The 16,378-nt window shown below is 44.3% G+C and overlaps 1 protein-coding gene across 2 annotated transcripts in view; it reads right to left on the bottom strand.

Moving 5' to 3' along the window:
* The window catches only part of LOC118380367 (globoside alpha-1,3-N-acetylgalactosaminyltransferase 1-like), an 80,638-nt gene that overhangs the window by 28,203 nt on the left and 36,057 nt on the right, over positions 1 to 16,378 (bottom strand). For both annotated transcript variants that reach the window (XM_052529104.1, XM_052529105.1), the window contains exons 2-8: positions 10,994 to 11,048; positions 10,839 to 10,874; positions 4,702 to 4,734; positions 3,377 to 3,412; positions 2,497 to 2,631; positions 1,078 to 1,129; positions 464 to 619 (exon numbers count right to left, since the gene is read on the bottom strand). In XM_052529104.1, the coding sequence (XP_052385064.1) occupies positions 464 to 619; positions 1,078 to 1,129; positions 2,497 to 2,631; positions 3,377 to 3,412; positions 4,702 to 4,734; positions 10,839 to 10,874; positions 10,994 to 11,048 (503 nt within the window). The remainder of the gene's footprint in view (positions 1 to 463; positions 620 to 1,077; positions 1,130 to 2,496; positions 2,632 to 3,376; positions 3,413 to 4,701; positions 4,735 to 10,838; positions 10,875 to 10,993; positions 11,049 to 16,378) is intronic.

Consider the following 16,378-nt stretch of genomic DNA (forward strand, 5'->3'; position numbering starts at 1 on the left):
CCCTATCTCTAAACTAAACCTAAACCTTTCCGTAACTCTAAACTAAACCTAACCCTAAACCTAAACTAACCTTAAACCTAACCCTAAACCTAAACTAACCTTAAACCTAACCCTAAACCTAAACTAACCCTAAACCTAAACTAACCTTAAACCTAACCCTAAACCTAAACTAACCTTAAACCTAACCCTAAACTAACCTTAAACCTATCCCTAAACCTAAACCTAACCCTATCTCTAAACTAAACCTAACCCTAAACCTAACTGTTGCCTATTATCAACAGAGTTACAACTGATAGTCTGTTGACAGTTTGGAGCGTGTGTAGATCTATAGTATTTCTATAGCTACTGTACTGACAGAAGAGCGTGTTAGTAGCATTTTATTATTTCATTCTACATTACGCTGTATCCTGAAAATAAACTTCCATTCAATGTGACAACAACGTAATATATTATCTATAATAACCTGGATGAGCTCCATACGACGGAGGGATATCTCCTGCCAGCGGTCGAACTTCGGCACCCTCACAATGCTGAGCAGTCTGCCGACACCCAGAGTCACGTTGTCGGGCACGTCGCCGGGCACGTCGGTGAACACGTAGTAGTGCACGTCCAGCCCCACCTGGAATCACGTTAGACGGGGTGGACTTTCCATACATTTGAATTGAAAGGATTTAAAACTAATTGAAAAGGGATGAACTTTCTATCGACTTTGAATTGAAATAAAATTATACATATGAACTGATTTAAAACTAATTGAATTAAATATTTGGACCAATGAATGAGATCACATGGGCAGGGTGGACCTAGTCCTAGAGTAGTTTTTATAAATACAGGCCCAGAATATTCCTTTAATGAGTAATCCCTCTATAACTACGGGCCCAGAATATTCCTTTCATGCGTAATCCCTCTATAACTACGGGCCCAGAATGTTCCTTTAATGAGTAATCCCTCTATAACTACGGGCCCAGAATATTCCTTTAATGAGTATAAATAATACGGGCCCAGAATATTCCTTTAATGAGTAATCCCTGGACCTTCTTTAGACCATACCGGTCAATCCATTTGATAGATTCTCACCATGAAGTGCTTCTCAGCTGACTCTAAGAAGTCCCGGAGAAAACGAGTGTATCTGCGAGGACGAATAGAGATGGAAAAAGAAGAAATGACAAAACTACAAAGTCATTACATCTTCCAAAGATGGATAGGGGGGGTGAGGAGATGCATCTGTGTGACACATCCAGATGTGTATTAATCACATGGATCTGGAGAAAAGAACCATGTGAAACGGTCGGGTATAGCACAAGCACGTGAAAATGTTTATGTATAGACAGTTTGACAAGACAATCTGAATTAACATGAGATTGCATTCATTTGGGAAAATATGACGCAAAACGATTGATATAAGGCTATAGTGTGAATCCTTAAAACGGCACCTTATTACCGCTTATGGACAATTACTTTTAACCAGGGCCCCTATGGGGTAGAGTAAAATAGGGTACTGTACAGGAACAAGGTGCCAGTGTAGCATCTTGTTATCTGTGAAACTCACTGCGCGACGGAGCAAGACGCCTCAGGAAAAGGAAAAGGGGGATTCCTAGTCAGTTGTACAACAGAATTAGACAGGCTGAGATCTTTAAGGTCAGGGCCCTCCGTAAGGCTCACTAAATCATTTTAGACCCAAGCCACCCCCTGTACCTTGGACTTTGAATTACTCCCCTCTGGGCGCAGGTATAGGGCGCAGGTATAGGGCACCGCTCAGCAGGAAAAACAGAACTAGACAATCATTTGTGCCAGGAGTGATATCCCTCCTAAATACCTCGGGCGAATCTTCCCATTGACTCCGTAAGGCAAGCAGGCTAGTCTTTTCTTCTTTATTTAATATTTTATTTCTTATTTATTTCTATTATTATTTTTATTGGTGCGTAACTGTTATAAAAGTTGTATTGTCAATTTTGTTTTGTATTTAAACGCAACTTTAAATGTGTACATGACACTGCAACAAAATGTCCCCATGACGACAAAGGAAGTAAGTAAGAATGTATTCAACTGAAATGTGTCTTCCGCAAGAACTCTGAATCAGAAAGTCTTCGGCACCCGGGAATCAAAGGGTTCCTTGTAAAGAACGACAGAATTTTACCTTGTCAGCTCGGGGATTCGATCCAGCAACCTTTCGAGTTACTGGCCCAACGCTTTAACCAGTAGGCTACCTGCCGTAAGGTGGTCACATGTGTTTGTGAGGCAGAGGTTCTGAGTTCGAGCCTCGCCATGAGCCAAATCAGGGGGGAACGATACTCATTAAGCAAGCAGCAAGACATCCTTAACACCAGATGAGACACAAAAATAGTCTCCCCATGATAAGGTTTTGAATAACACAGACATTTCTTTTGGGCCCAAGGTGCTGCAAAATGTGCATAAAAGGCAGCACATGCACACAGGAAGTGGTGTAAACCACTGCCGTAGCAACAGGTTTACTACACATGGAGTCTTGTGACTTACCTCCCTACAGCGAACACAGTGGTAGCGATGGTGAGGTTTTGGGACATAAAGGCCTCGTCTATGACCTGGGGGTCAAAAGTCCCTTCCCAGACTATAGGAGCCAGCCACGGGGTGACAGTCAGCACGTCAGTCCTCCTGAGGAAGGGGAAAAGAAGGAGAAGGACAAAGGAAGAAGGAAGAATGAGAACGAAGAAGAAGAAAGTAGAAAGAGAAGGAGTAGAAAGTAGGAGAAAGGAGATGGAAGAGGAAGTAGAAAGGAAGGAGAAAGGAAGGAGAAGGAAGAGGGAGAACGAAGAAGAAGAAAGAAGAGAAGGAGTAGAAATTAGGAGAAAGGAAGGAGAAGGGAGAAAGAGGAAGAAGGAAAGAGAAGGAGAACAGAGAAGGAAGAAGGAGAAGAAAGAAGAAGAAAGTAGAAAGAGAAGGAGTAGAAAGTAGGAGAAAGGAGATGGAAGAGGAAGTAGAAAGGAAGACAGATGAAAAAATAAAGAGAAGGAAGTAGGAGAAAGTGGATGGAATAACAAGAAGGAAAAAGGAAAACTTTTTTTTTTACCAGCCACAGGGTCTGCACTTCAGTCCTCCTGAATAATAATACTAATACTAATAATACTAGTAATAATAATAATAATAGTAATAATAATAATAATAATAACAATAATAATAATAATAAATAATAACGCACATTTGTATTTTCAGAACATAAATCAGATAGATAATCGTCAAGATAATCAAGATAAACCGCCGTTAGTGGTAACACTATGAGACATTTACAGGTATGTACTGCATAGAATGCGTTGACCATAATGGTATAATGGCATATAGAGTAGAATAAAATAATAAACCTCTATTGAAATTCTGTTATCTGCATTCTGCTGCCACTTACACCGGTTCCATCAGTTTGGCTTGTTTACGCTGTAATCTGAAAAACAGTGGGAGCAGCTTCACTTTCAGCAGAAACAGACTGATACTGACATAATCAGGTATTTTGTTCCAAGGATAAGACTTGCTTGAGTTACCAGTTTGTTTGTGACATCATGTCACTCCTTCATGTTCGGAATCAAAAAGGTGGTGGCATGGTGCCACAAACTGACCTGGGACCAGGCTACACTTGGTTGATTCATTATTTGAAACATACATGTAGATATAAATAGTAAAAGATCACTTTATTGGTCAATTGCACACAAGGTCCACCAAAATTTGACTTCCACTTTTAACCCAACTCCTCCAAAAGGACGCACATGCATAAGCTCGTCGAACATCTCATTCCAAAATCATGGTGTCACGCCTTGGTCATTGTATTTTGTGTTTTTGTTATATGTTTGGTTAGGCCAGGGTGTGACATGGGTTTATATGTTGTTTTCGTATTGGGGTTTGTATTATTTGGGATCGCGGCTGATTAGGGGTGTTGTTAGGCTTGGCTGCCTGAGGAGATTCTCAATCAGAGTCAGGTGATTCTCGTTGTCTCTGATTGGGAACTGTATTTAGGGAGCCATAGTTTCGCTTTGTATTTCGTGGGTGATTGTTCCTGTCTCTGTGTTGTGGTCACCAGATAGGCTGTAATAGTTTCACGTTCCGTTTTGTTGTTTTTTTGTATTTAGTATCAGTTATTTCATGTACCGCGTTTCTTTCATTAAAGTCATGAGTAACCAACACGCTGCATTTCGGTCCGACTCTCTTTCTTCAACAGACGAACGTCGTTACACATGGGCATTAATATGGAGTTGGTTCCCCCTGTGCTGCTATAACAGCCTCCACTCGATGTTGGAACATTGCTGCGGGGACTTCCTTCCATTCAGCCACAAGAGCATTATTGAGGTCGGACACTGTTGGGCAATTAAGCCTGGCTTGCAGTCGGCATTCCAATTGATCCCAAAGGTGTTCAATGGGGATGAGGTCAGGGCTCTGTGCAGGCCAGTCAAGTTCTTCCACACCGAACTCGACAAACCATTTCTGTATGGACCTCGCTTCGTGTATGGGGGCATTGTCAAGCTGAAACAGGAAAGGGCTTTCCCCAAACTGTTGCCACGAAGTTGGAAGCACAGAATCATCTAGAATGTCATTGTATGCTGTAGCGTTAAGATTTCCCTTCACTGGAACTAAGGGGCCGGAACCAAGAAAAACAGCCCCAGACCATTATTCCTTCTCTACCAAACTTAGCAGATAGCTGCCACACCAGTGTAGTACGGATACCCACATGTACTCGCTCACCTGTGATTCAGCACAACCTGGCGATTCACCTGGCTGACAGATGAGAAGGAAAAGAGTGAGATGTAAACAGAGATAATAATCTTACAATTGATACCTGTCTAAGCACCTGTCCAAGCAGAAACACCTGAGTGGAGTATCCAGTTCATTTGCATTATAGTGGAAATTACAAAATTGTTATAATGCTATTATTGAATAAAATTGTTGTTTTATGCAACAGAATAAAGGGGTTGTTAGAACGCTCATCTGTGTTCTACTGAGCATGGGCCTCTGGGAGATTTACGATGTCTTTGAGGATACAGCAAATCCAGAGCACAGGTTAATGTGTCTGTACTGTAAGGTACCAGGGAGAGATGAAGCGGGGCCAGACCTTGGTCTCTACACAAAGATAACTGTTTTTAAAGCAGATACTGTCTGCTGTGAAATATAAGTGTCTTTCATACTAATCTTAATCTTGTGACCCATTCCATACATCTGTTGTTTGTCATGTAGACTGAAGGTGGTGTATCTTGGCTATAAAATACATTTGGACTTTTGTCTAGGGGCTCTCAACGAATCATCTGAGGGGGATTCGTCGAACCAGCTATCATTATCTTAGAGCACTCAATCAATTCACTTTATATGTGTGTGTTGTATTAACCTGTTCCCTTATTAATAAGTGAATACAGATTTAGTTTAAGTATAACTGACTTGTGTGACAAGTTTGTCTCTCATTTGATAGTAAAGAAATTAACCACCAGAGCATGCATACATTTGTCTTATGTGTGGCCATGGAGAGAATCAAACCCACAATCCTTGGTTTTGCAAGTGCCGTGTTCAACCAACTCAGCCACACAGGTCCACCACTAAGTAGTGTCCCAAATACCATCCTGTCCCTATTTAGTAAGTTAGTGTCCCAAATACCATCCTGTCCCTATTTAGTAAAGTAGTGTCCCAAATACCATCCTGTCCCTATTTAGTAAAGTAGTGTCCCAAATACCATCCTGTCCCTATTTAGTAAAGTAGTGTCCCAAATACCATCCTGTCTCTATTTAGTAGAGTACTGTCCCAAATACCATCCTGTCCCCATTTAGTAAAGTAGTGTCCCAAATACCATCCTGTCTCTATTTAGTAAAGTAGTGTCCCAAATACCATCCTGTCTCTATTTAGTAAAGTAGTGTCCTAAATACCATCCTGTCCCTATTTAGTAAAGAAGTGTCCTAAATACCATCCTGACCCTATTTAGTAAAGGGGTGTCCTAAATACCATCCTGACCCTATTTAGTAAAGTAGTGTCCCAAATACCATCCTGTCTCTATTTAGTAAAGTAGTGTCCCAAATACCATCCTGTCCCTATTTAGTAAAGGAGTGTCCTAAATACCATCCTGACCCTATTTAGTAAAGGAGTGTCCTAAATACCATCCTGTCCCTATTTAGTAAAGTAGTGTCTGTCACGCCCTGGTCGAAGTATGCATGTTTGTCTTCATTTATTTGGTCAGGCCAGGGGGTGACATGGGTTATTGTGGTGTGTTTTTTGTCATGGGGTTTTTGTGGGGTGTCTAGCTTAGTCTATGGCTGCCTGAGGCGGTTCTCAATCAGAGTCAGGTGATTATCGTTGTCTCTGATTGGGAACCATATTTAGGCAGCCATATTCTTTGAGTATGTCGTGGGTGATTGTTCCTGTCTCTGTGTTAGTTGTCACCAGATAGGCTGTATAGGTTTTCACATTCCGTTTGTGGTTTTTGTATTGTTCGTGTTTCATCATTATTAAACATGTATCGAACTAACCACGCTGCATTTTGGTCCGACTCTCCTTCGACGGAAGAAAGCCGTTACAGAATCACCCACCACACCAGGACCAAGCAGCGTGGTGATAGGCAGCGACAGCAGAAGCAGCGAAAGGAGGAATGGACATGGGAAGACGTGTTGGATGGCAAGGGTTGTTACACTTGGGAGGAGATACTGGCTGGAAGAGATCGCCTCCCATGGGAACAGGTGGAGGCACTTAGGAGAGCAGAGGCAGCCGGAGAGAGGAGCCGACGATACGAGGGAACACGGTTGGCAAGGAAGCCCGAAAGTCAGCCCCAAAAATGTATTGGGGGGAGGCTCACAGAGAGTATGGCTACACCAGGTAGGAGACCTGCGCAAACTTCCTGTGCTTACCGGGGGGCTAAAGAGATCGGGCAGGCACCGTGTTATGCTATGGAGCGCACAGTGTCTCCAGTGCGGGTGCATAGCCCGGTGCGGTACATACCAGCTCTTCGTATTGGCCGGGCTAGAGTGGGCATCGAGCCAGGTAAGGTTGGGCAGGCTCGGTGCTCAAGAGCTCCAGTGCGCCTGCACGGTCCGGTCTATCCAGTGCCACCTCCACACACCAGTCCTCCGGTGGCAGCTCCCCGCACCAGGCTTCCTGTGCGTGTCCTCGGTCCAGTACCACCAGTGCCAGCACCACGCACCAGGCCTTCAGTGCGCCTCGCCTGTCTAGCGCTATCAGAGCCTTCCTTCTCTCTAGCACTGTCGGAGCCTCCCGCCTGTTCAGCACAGCCAGAGCCTTCCTCCTCTCCAGCGCTGTCGGAGTCTCCCGCCTATTCAGCGCAGCCAGAGCCTTCCTCCTCTACAGCGCTGCTGGAGTCTCCTGCCTGTTCAGCGCAGCCAGAGCTGCCAGCCTGCATGGAGCAGCCTGAGCTGCCAGTCTGCATGGAGAAGCCAGAGCTGCCAGTCTGCATGGAGCAGCCAGAGCTGCCAGTCTGCATGGAGCAGCCAGAGCTGCCAGTCTGCATGGAGCAGCCAGAGCTGCCAGTCTGCATGGAGCAGCCAGAGCTGCCAGTCTGCATGGAGCAGCCAGAGCTGCCAGTCTGCATGGAGCAGCCAGAGCTGCCAGTCTGCATGGAGCAGCCAGAGCTGCCAGTTTGCATGGAGCAGCCAGAGCTGCCAGTCTGCATAGAGCTGCCAGTTTGCATGGAGCAGCCAGAGCTGCCAGTCTGCATAGAGCTGTCAGTCTGCATAGAGCAGCCAGAGCTGCCAGTCTGCATGGAGCTGCCAGTCTGCATAGAGCAGCCAGAGCTGCAAGTCTGCATGGAGCAGCCAGAGCTGCCAGTCTGCATGGAGCAGCCAGAGCTGCCAGTCTGCATGGAGCAGCCAGAGCAGCTAGATCCGCCAGTCAGCCCAGATCTGCCAGTCAGCCATACTCTTCCAGATCTGCCAGTCAGCCAGACTCTTCCAGATCTGCCAGTCAGCCAGACTCTTCCAGATCTGCCAGTCAGCCAGACTCTTCCAGATCTGCCAGTCAGCCAGACACTTCCAGATCCGCCAGTCAACCAGACACTTCCAGATCCGCCAGTCAACCAGACACTTCCAGATCCGCCAGTCAACCAGACACTTCCAGATCCGCCAGTCAACCAGACACTTCCAGATCCGCCAGTCAACCAGACACTTCCAGATCCGCCAGTCAACCAGACTCTTCCAGATCCGCCAGTCAACCAGACACTTCCAGATCCGCCAGTCAACCAGACACTTCCAGATCCGCCAGTCAACCAGACACTTCCAGATCCGCCAGTCAACCAGACACTTCCAGATCCGCCAGTCAACCAGACTCTTCCAGATGCGCCAGCCAGCCAGGATCTGCCGGAGCCAACTACCTGCCTGAGCTTCCTCTCAGTGCCGAGCTTCCTCTCAGTGCCGGGCTTCCTCTCAGTGCCGGGCTTCCTCTCAGTGCCGGGCTTCCTCTCAGTGCCGAGCTGCCCCTCAGTCCCGAGCTGCCCCTCAGTCCAGTGGGGTTCTGGGTGAGGACTACTAGGCCATGGTCGGCGGCGAGGGTGGACTATCCTAGGACGCGAGGGGGAGGAACTAAGACATTGATGGAGTGGGGTCCACGTCCCGAGCCGGAGCCGCCACCATGGACAGACGCCCACCCGGACCCTCCCTATTGTTTTGATGTGCGTCCGGGAGTCTGTACCTTAGGGGGGGTTCTGTCACGCCCTGGTCGAAGTATGCATGTTTGTCTTCATTTATTTGGTCAGGCCAGGGGGTGACATGGGTTATTGTGGTGTGTTTTTGTCATGGGGTTTTTGTGGGGTGTCTAGCTTAGTCTATGGCTGCCTGAGGCGGTTCTCAATCAGAGTCAGGTGATTTTCGTTGTCTCTGATTGGGAACCATATTTAGGCAGCCATATTCTTTGAGTATGTCGTGGGTGATTGCTCCTATCTCTGTGTTAGTTGTCACCAGATAGGCTGTATAGGTTTTCACATTCCGTTTGTGGTTTTTGTATTGTTCGTGTTTTTCCATTTATTAAAGATGTATCGAACTAACCACGCTGCATTTTGGTCCGACTCTCCTTCAACGGAAGAAAGCCGTTACACTGTCCCAAATACCATCCTGTCCCTATTTAGTAAAGGAGTGTCCTAAATACCATCCTGTCTCTATTTAGTAAAGGAGTGTCCCAAATACCATCCTGTCCCTATTTAGTAAAGGAGTGTCCCAAATACCATCCTGTCCCTATTTAGTAAAGGAGTGTCCCAAATACCATCCTGTCCCTATTTAGTAAAGGAGTGTCCCAAATACCATCCTGTCCCTATTTAGTAAAGGAGTGTCCCAAATACCATCCTGTCCCTATTTAGTAAAGGAGTGTCCCAAATACCATCCTGTCCCTATTTAGTAAAGGAGTGTCCCAAATACAATCCTGTCCCTATTTAGTAAAGGAGTGTCCCAAATACCATCCTGTCTCTATTTAGTAAAGGAGTGTCCCAAATACCATCCTGTCCCTATTTAGTAAAGGAGTGTCCCAAATACCATCCTGTCCCTATTTAGTAAAGTAGTGTCCCAAATACCATCCTGTCCCTATTTAGTAAAGGAGTGTCCCAAATACCATCCTGTCCCTATTTAGTAAAGGAGTGTCCCAAATACCATCGTGTCCCTATTTAGTAAAGTAGTGTCCCAAATAACATCCTGTCCCTATTTAGTAAAGGAGTGTCCCAAATACCATCCTGTCTCTATTTAGTAAAGGAGTGTCCCAAATATCATCCTGTCCCTATTTAGTAAAGTACTGTCCCAAATACCATCCTGTCCCTATTTAGTAAAGTAGTGTCCCAAATACCATCCTGTCCCTATTTAGTAAAGGAGTGTCCCAAATACCATCCTGTCCCTATTTAGTAAAGGAGTGTCCCAAATACAATCCTGTCCCTATTTAGTAAAGGAGTGTCCCAAATACCATCCTGTCCCTATTTAGTAAAGGAGTGTCCCAAATACCATCCTGTCCCTATTTAGTAAAGGAGTGTCCCAAATACCATCCTGTCCCTATTTAGTAAAGGAGTGTCCCAAATACCATCCTGTCCCTATTTAGTAAAGGAGTGTCCCAAATACCATCCTGTCCCTATTTAGTAAAGGAGTGTCCCAAATACCATCCTGTCCCTATTTAGTAAAGGAGTGTCCCAAATACAATCCTGTCCCTATTTAGTAAAGGAGTGTCCCAAATACCATCCTGTCTCTATTTAGTAAAGGAGTGTCCCAAATACCATCCTGTCCCTATTTAGTAAAGTAGTGTCCCAAATACCATCCTGTCCCTATTTAGTAAAGGAGTGTCCCAAATACCATCCTGTCCCTATTTAGTAAAGGAGTGTCCCAAATACCATCGTGTCCCTATTTAGTAAAGTAGTGTCCCAAATAACATCCTGTCCCTATTTAGTAAAGGAGTGTCCCAAATACCATCCTGTCTCTATTTAGTAAAGGAGTGTCCCAAATATCATCCTGTCCCTATTTAGTAAAGTACTGTCCCAAATACCATCCTGTCCCTATTTAGTAAAGTAGTGTCCCAAATACCATCCTGTCCCTATTTAGTAAAGGAGTGTCCCAAATACCATCCTGTCCCTATTTAGTAAAGGAGTGTCCCAAATACCATCCTGTCCCTATTTAGTAAAGGAGTGCAGTACATAAGTAACCGGGTGACAATTGGGTCTATTCACAACACCGCAGGATCACCTTATATGTCATCCAATCATAAAGAACCTCTGCCAAACACAGAATTCTGGGAAGAGGCCAGAAAAAAAACCAGTTTATCCTGTTCACTACACAAATAAAGACAAACACAGCATCAAGCCAGTTTCCCCTTTGACCCAGCCTTAGCCACACAGCTTTCAACCAGCACGAGACAATACAATGTTTTCTTACGTGAGAGACACGGATGCACAGTATGAGAAGACGAGCCTTTGTTGAGAGGAGAATATACAATTATATAAAATCAATAACAACAATAAAGATGGATAATATATGACAATAATATAAAAGATTCCACATTTTGGCTGCAGCTTGTCAGATGTCCTCACCAGCAGATAGTCATTCCCGCAGCTAGTACTAAAGCAAGTTGGAAATGTTCACGTCCTGGGAAAAAAAAAGAAGAAAAAAAGTCAAAGTTATATTTCTGCAAAATAACAAGTACTGTAAACTTAGATTAGTTTATGAAAATGTCATCATATCTGTGTATTTGATGTGCAGACACATAATAGATCTAACATCAAGATCTTTAAAAAAAAAATGAAAAAGAAAAGAAAGAAAGAGAGACTTTGACCTGCAAAAGGTTTGTTTACGAAACTGATTAACTAACCTGGTAATATTGATAATAGTGGTAACAAACATTCACACACCGAGTATCAATATTAAACAGGCTAGTTAAATCGGCTTCGTAACGAACCTGCTGCATGGATCAGTTATTCAATTCCAAGTTCCTCTCCCTTCTCAGGTGAGGGGGCTGTTTAGGTAAAGGTGTGATGTCGGTACAAAAACAGGCTTTTTTTAACGGTCAACCATTTAGATGTTTCTTTTGTAGAACAATTCGACACCGACACATTCATGTATCTGATTGATGGAGTAAACAGGCTCAGTCAGGTGTGTGGCTCCTTCAAAGAACAGGGAAGAACCATGGAGAATAGTAAGACACTTCATCATTTCTATGGTCCTTCTGTGGCTCAGTTGGTAGAGCATGGCGCTTGTAACGCCAGGGTAGTGGGTTCGATTCCCGGGACCACCCATACGTAGAATGTATGCACACATGACTGTAAGTCGCTTTGGATAAAAGCGTCAGCTAAATGGCATATATTATTATTATTATTATTATTATTATTATTATATATTATTATTATTATTATTATTATATATTATTATTATATATTATTATTATATATTATTATTATATATTATTATTATTATTATTATTATTCTAGAACCATGCTATATTGTTTGTCCTCGTGTGTCCGTTCATGTTTTTCAGTATAAAATACTCTGCAGCCACTTAGTGTGGACACCAGGTGAGGTCACACACAGATTCCTGTTGCACCCTCTGGTTGGCCCTGTCCAGGGGTGCCGTCGGACGGGGCCACAGTGTCTCCCGACCCCTCCTGTCTCAGCCTCCAGTATTTATGCTGCAGTAGTTTGTGTCGGGGGGCTAGGGTCAGTCTGTTATATCTGGAGTACTTCTCCTGTCTTATCCGGTGTCCTGTGTGAATTTAAGTATGCCCTCTCTAATTCTCTCTTTCTATCTTTTTTTCTCTCTCTCAGAGGACCTGAGCCCTAGGACCATGCCTCAGGACTACCTGGCCTGATGACTCCTTGCTGTCCCTAGTGTCGTGACGTTGGCCTCTTTGGGTATAGCAACCCCATCCTCCTCTCCCTGCCTCCCCCTTGCCTCCTTCAACTAGGCTGCTGTGGTCAGAGGTCGTAAATTCCTGAGAAGACCCTGCCACATGGCCACATAGTATAAGAGGCAGAGTAAATTTTCATAGAGAACAAAGCAATTTCTTCCACCTCACAGAACTTGAGGTACGAACAAATTTCATGTTCCGGAAAAAGTATAAAGATCGGTGAAGAATCCAGCTACGAACTGGTCCGTTTGTCACAACTTGGGGAAGCTCATGGGAGACGGTGTGTCCACATTACCATAACGCTGTTTATATAATAGCCTCAGATATGAGGTTTACATCTAATTGTTGTATAAGATGAATGAGTGAGTATGATACTGTTTACACAATTTTACAATGTGATTTTGGACTGTTTAATGAAGGAAAACTCAAAAAGGGAATTGGATTTGAACTAAATCAGAGGACCGCCCCTCAGCCCAGTTAGGGTCAGACATCCTGGGACAGCCCCTGAGCCCAGTTAGGGTCAGACATCCTGGACCGCCCCTGAGCCCAGTTAGGGTCAGACATCCTGGACCGCCCCTGAGCCCAGTTAGGGTCAGACATCCTGGGACAGCCCTTTTCTGCCATTTCCGAATAAAATCCCCACTCGGGTTGTCGATCAGCAGACCGAGCTTACCTCAATTACGAGATGGCTACAGGTTGCAGATCATGTTTTTCTCCATTAGGAGGGGGACAAGACCATTGCTGAATCTTTTAACCATACCACGTGGTTAAACTCTTAAACTATCGATACCGACAGAATAAGAACAAGTCTTTGATATTAATTACTAAGACAATTGATGTATGGATGACTCATAGTGAAGACTGGGTTCCAGCAGATAACCAACAATTTTGGAATGAGACTAACGTGACGTAAAGTAAATCATTCATTAATTCGAAGACTAATTGATCAGATAAAATATCTGAAAAGTAATTTTAGGAAATGATAACTTTGTAATCTGAATATTTTTCCTTGGTGCCCCGACTTCCTAGTAATTACGGTTACATGATCAATCAGTCTAATCTCGTAATAACTAATTACAGAGAATCTTTGATAAAAACTATCAGTCTTCAGTTAATGATAGTAAAGACATGACAATAATGGCACCCCGTGTGAGGCCTTTAAAACTAGGACGCACGTAATTTTGATAATATACATTTATGGTGCCCTGTGTGAGGAATCTAATATAGAATTAGACTTTGCTGTGGAATTCTATATATCAATTGTACGAACATAAGTGTACAAACAGTGTACGAACAGTGTACGAACAGTGTACGAACAGTGTACGAACAGTGTACGAACAGACAGCTTTGTATACATTAAAATTGGTTGTATGCGTGTTCCCATTTGAAGAGGCTACATAGCGCCTCCGGTAGTATCATATGCTACAGGAACAACTCGATTTAGCCAAAACTAAATACGATAATGTCCACGCCAAACTAGATCAATTTGAAGAGTTAACTACAAACAGGAGCACTAAACTTGATAACATGCATGCAGTTTTGTTGAACGTTACGCAAAGTAACAGGATTCTACTCAAAACGCTGCAGACCAAAGACGATCAGTTAATGAACACAATGACCAAATGAATGATGAGAGAAATCAGGTGATGAAGATGGAAATATTGATTTCTAAGCAAGCAGAGGAAATCTCATCACTGAATCTCTCGCTCCGTACTCAAGACCTCTATCTGCAAACCATGACAGATAAGTTTGAGACCGAAAGGAACAAGTGTGACAATCACGTGTCCAAAATCAGTACTCTAAGCGCTCATGTGGACTCTGCAATGCAGCAGAATACCACCCTTAGGTACCATCTGGAGGAAGTCCAGAATGGTCACGCTCTACAGCGGGACTACCAATCCAAGCAACCGGAGCCCTGTACTCACAGGAGTAAAGAAGGTTTCAGACCTTGCCCCCCTCATGTGTCCCTCAGTCTTCTCCTCTTGGCCATTTGGCATTGAGTAATATTGCGCCTCTTGGCCAACAACAACAAGGCTTGGCTTCTCCTCTTGGCCTTTCCGCCCCACTTTCCCCACAGGATGAAGCCAACCCTCTCCACCCGCTTGGCGCGGAATACCTTGACAAACTCATCAAGACCTTCCCCACCTTTGACCCCGTTCCAGGTCAGCCAAACGATACTGAGACGTTCCTAGCTGACATAAGAGTATGCGTTGGATGGCAACCCGGACGCTACGGGTTCTGACAGGGTTTACCTGTTGATTTGATTTGAGGCATGGAAGACCTGTTACCTTTTAAACAAATGTTCTTGTCGAACATGTATCCTACCTATTTGGGCCCTGCCGCCCACGTTGGCTTGTCTATCTTACAACTCAGAGAGCTTGCAAGCACAGCTTTTGAGGCATCAAAAAGTTCACAACGTTAAGAGCCCTGACCACTCGGTTTTGAAGTTTGACCAGGAGCACTCACTCCAGTTAGAGGGTGCATTATCAGCTATTCGAGCGTTCAGAGATGACGCACAACAAAAGTTTCTACCACGAACCATGATTCCAATAACCTCTGCGGTCTAAATAACTGTAAAGTACGTCTCCATCAACATGACTACCGCTACAATCGACCTGTTCGCTACGTTCCTGCACCCAACCCACACAAAACGACTACCGCTACAATCGACCTGTTCCCTACGTTCCTGCACGCAACCCACACAAAACGACTACCGCTACAATCGACCTGTTACCTACAGTCCTGCACCCAACCCACACGAAACGACTACCGCTACAATCGACCTGTTCGCTACGTTCCTGCACCCAACCTGCAAAAAGTGTCAGAACACAAGGGTAACAAAGCGTTGAATGGTGATCAAAACGTAGACCAATGTTCTCCAGACGTTCCACTACGTGAAGAACTAAAGCGAGAAACATTTGAGAAAAGGGTAAAAGATAAGTCGCAAGGACTAGACGAGGAATTTCCGGACACCAGGTCCGCAGGAATTAACACCCATAGTAAGGACGTTAAAATTCAAATTTCTCCCGCTCTCACTCGAGACCCTATCCAGGGCCCGCTTGATCAAGAAACAAGCCCCCGGGCTTTATCTATAGACTCTGATACAAAGGTTGCGAAGAAAAAAGGTAAAACGCTTCGTTAAAGCCAAACGCACTCAAAATCGGAAAAGTCAATCTGCTTCCACCTGGAACAAAAATGGCACATCACGTCGTTGCGAACGACCACTCCACTTTGTGGGGAATATGTCCACTAACCACGAATCGAAACGGCCATACCTGGAAACAGTGCTGGAGGACTGTTTAACTTGTCATGCGCTAATTGATTCGGGTGCGACAATATCACTCATCTCTCAAACATCGTTTGATGATCTCAAAAGGGCTTTGAAGCCAACTAAACGTTGGTTAAAAGTGGAACGATGCGACGCTACACTTCGAGGGGTCACTCAGACTACCTCGCCTCTCACATTGAGAGTCATGCTGAAACTAGAAACGAGACTACGGAGAACACCGTACGAGGCCGCCGGAGCATAAATCAAATCTAGTTGTAAACTCCCCTTTGAGAACAGTGAGGAGCAGACAGGCCCCTAGACGGGGATTATCTTACTACACATCTAAGATAGTCCTGAGGTGAACACATCTACCATAGTACTGAGGTGAACACATCTAAGGTAGTACTGAGGTGTACCACACTGGCCGTAAAGGTCCAGTGGACTTGTCCACCTCCAAAACAAATGGGCAACAATAATCATTCCTTGCCATGTGTAGGTTCAACTACAATACAACTAGTAAAATGCTCCCATCATGTGTTCCGGTAGTATAATATTTCAGAATAAATCGGTAGGATAACTGGTCCCTTTGAGTACCAGTACCAATACCAGCGACAGTCAGTCCAGCTACAATCAGTAAGAAGGTTAGAGACGCAACCAATCAAATTACCCTTGACAATAGCGACATATGATTCACTCAGAGTGCAACACGTGGAAGGGAATCTCCAGTGCACTTTTCCAATGGTTAACACACATCTCACTAAGAAACAGAATCCTCCATTCAGGAGGAAAATTATTAGAATCATTAA

Source organism: Oncorhynchus keta, chromosome 11, assembly GCF_023373465.1.
Source record: "Oncorhynchus keta strain PuntledgeMale-10-30-2019 chromosome 11, Oket_V2, whole genome shotgun sequence".
Lineage (NCBI taxonomy): Eukaryota > Metazoa > Chordata > Actinopteri > Salmoniformes > Salmonidae > Oncorhynchus > Oncorhynchus keta.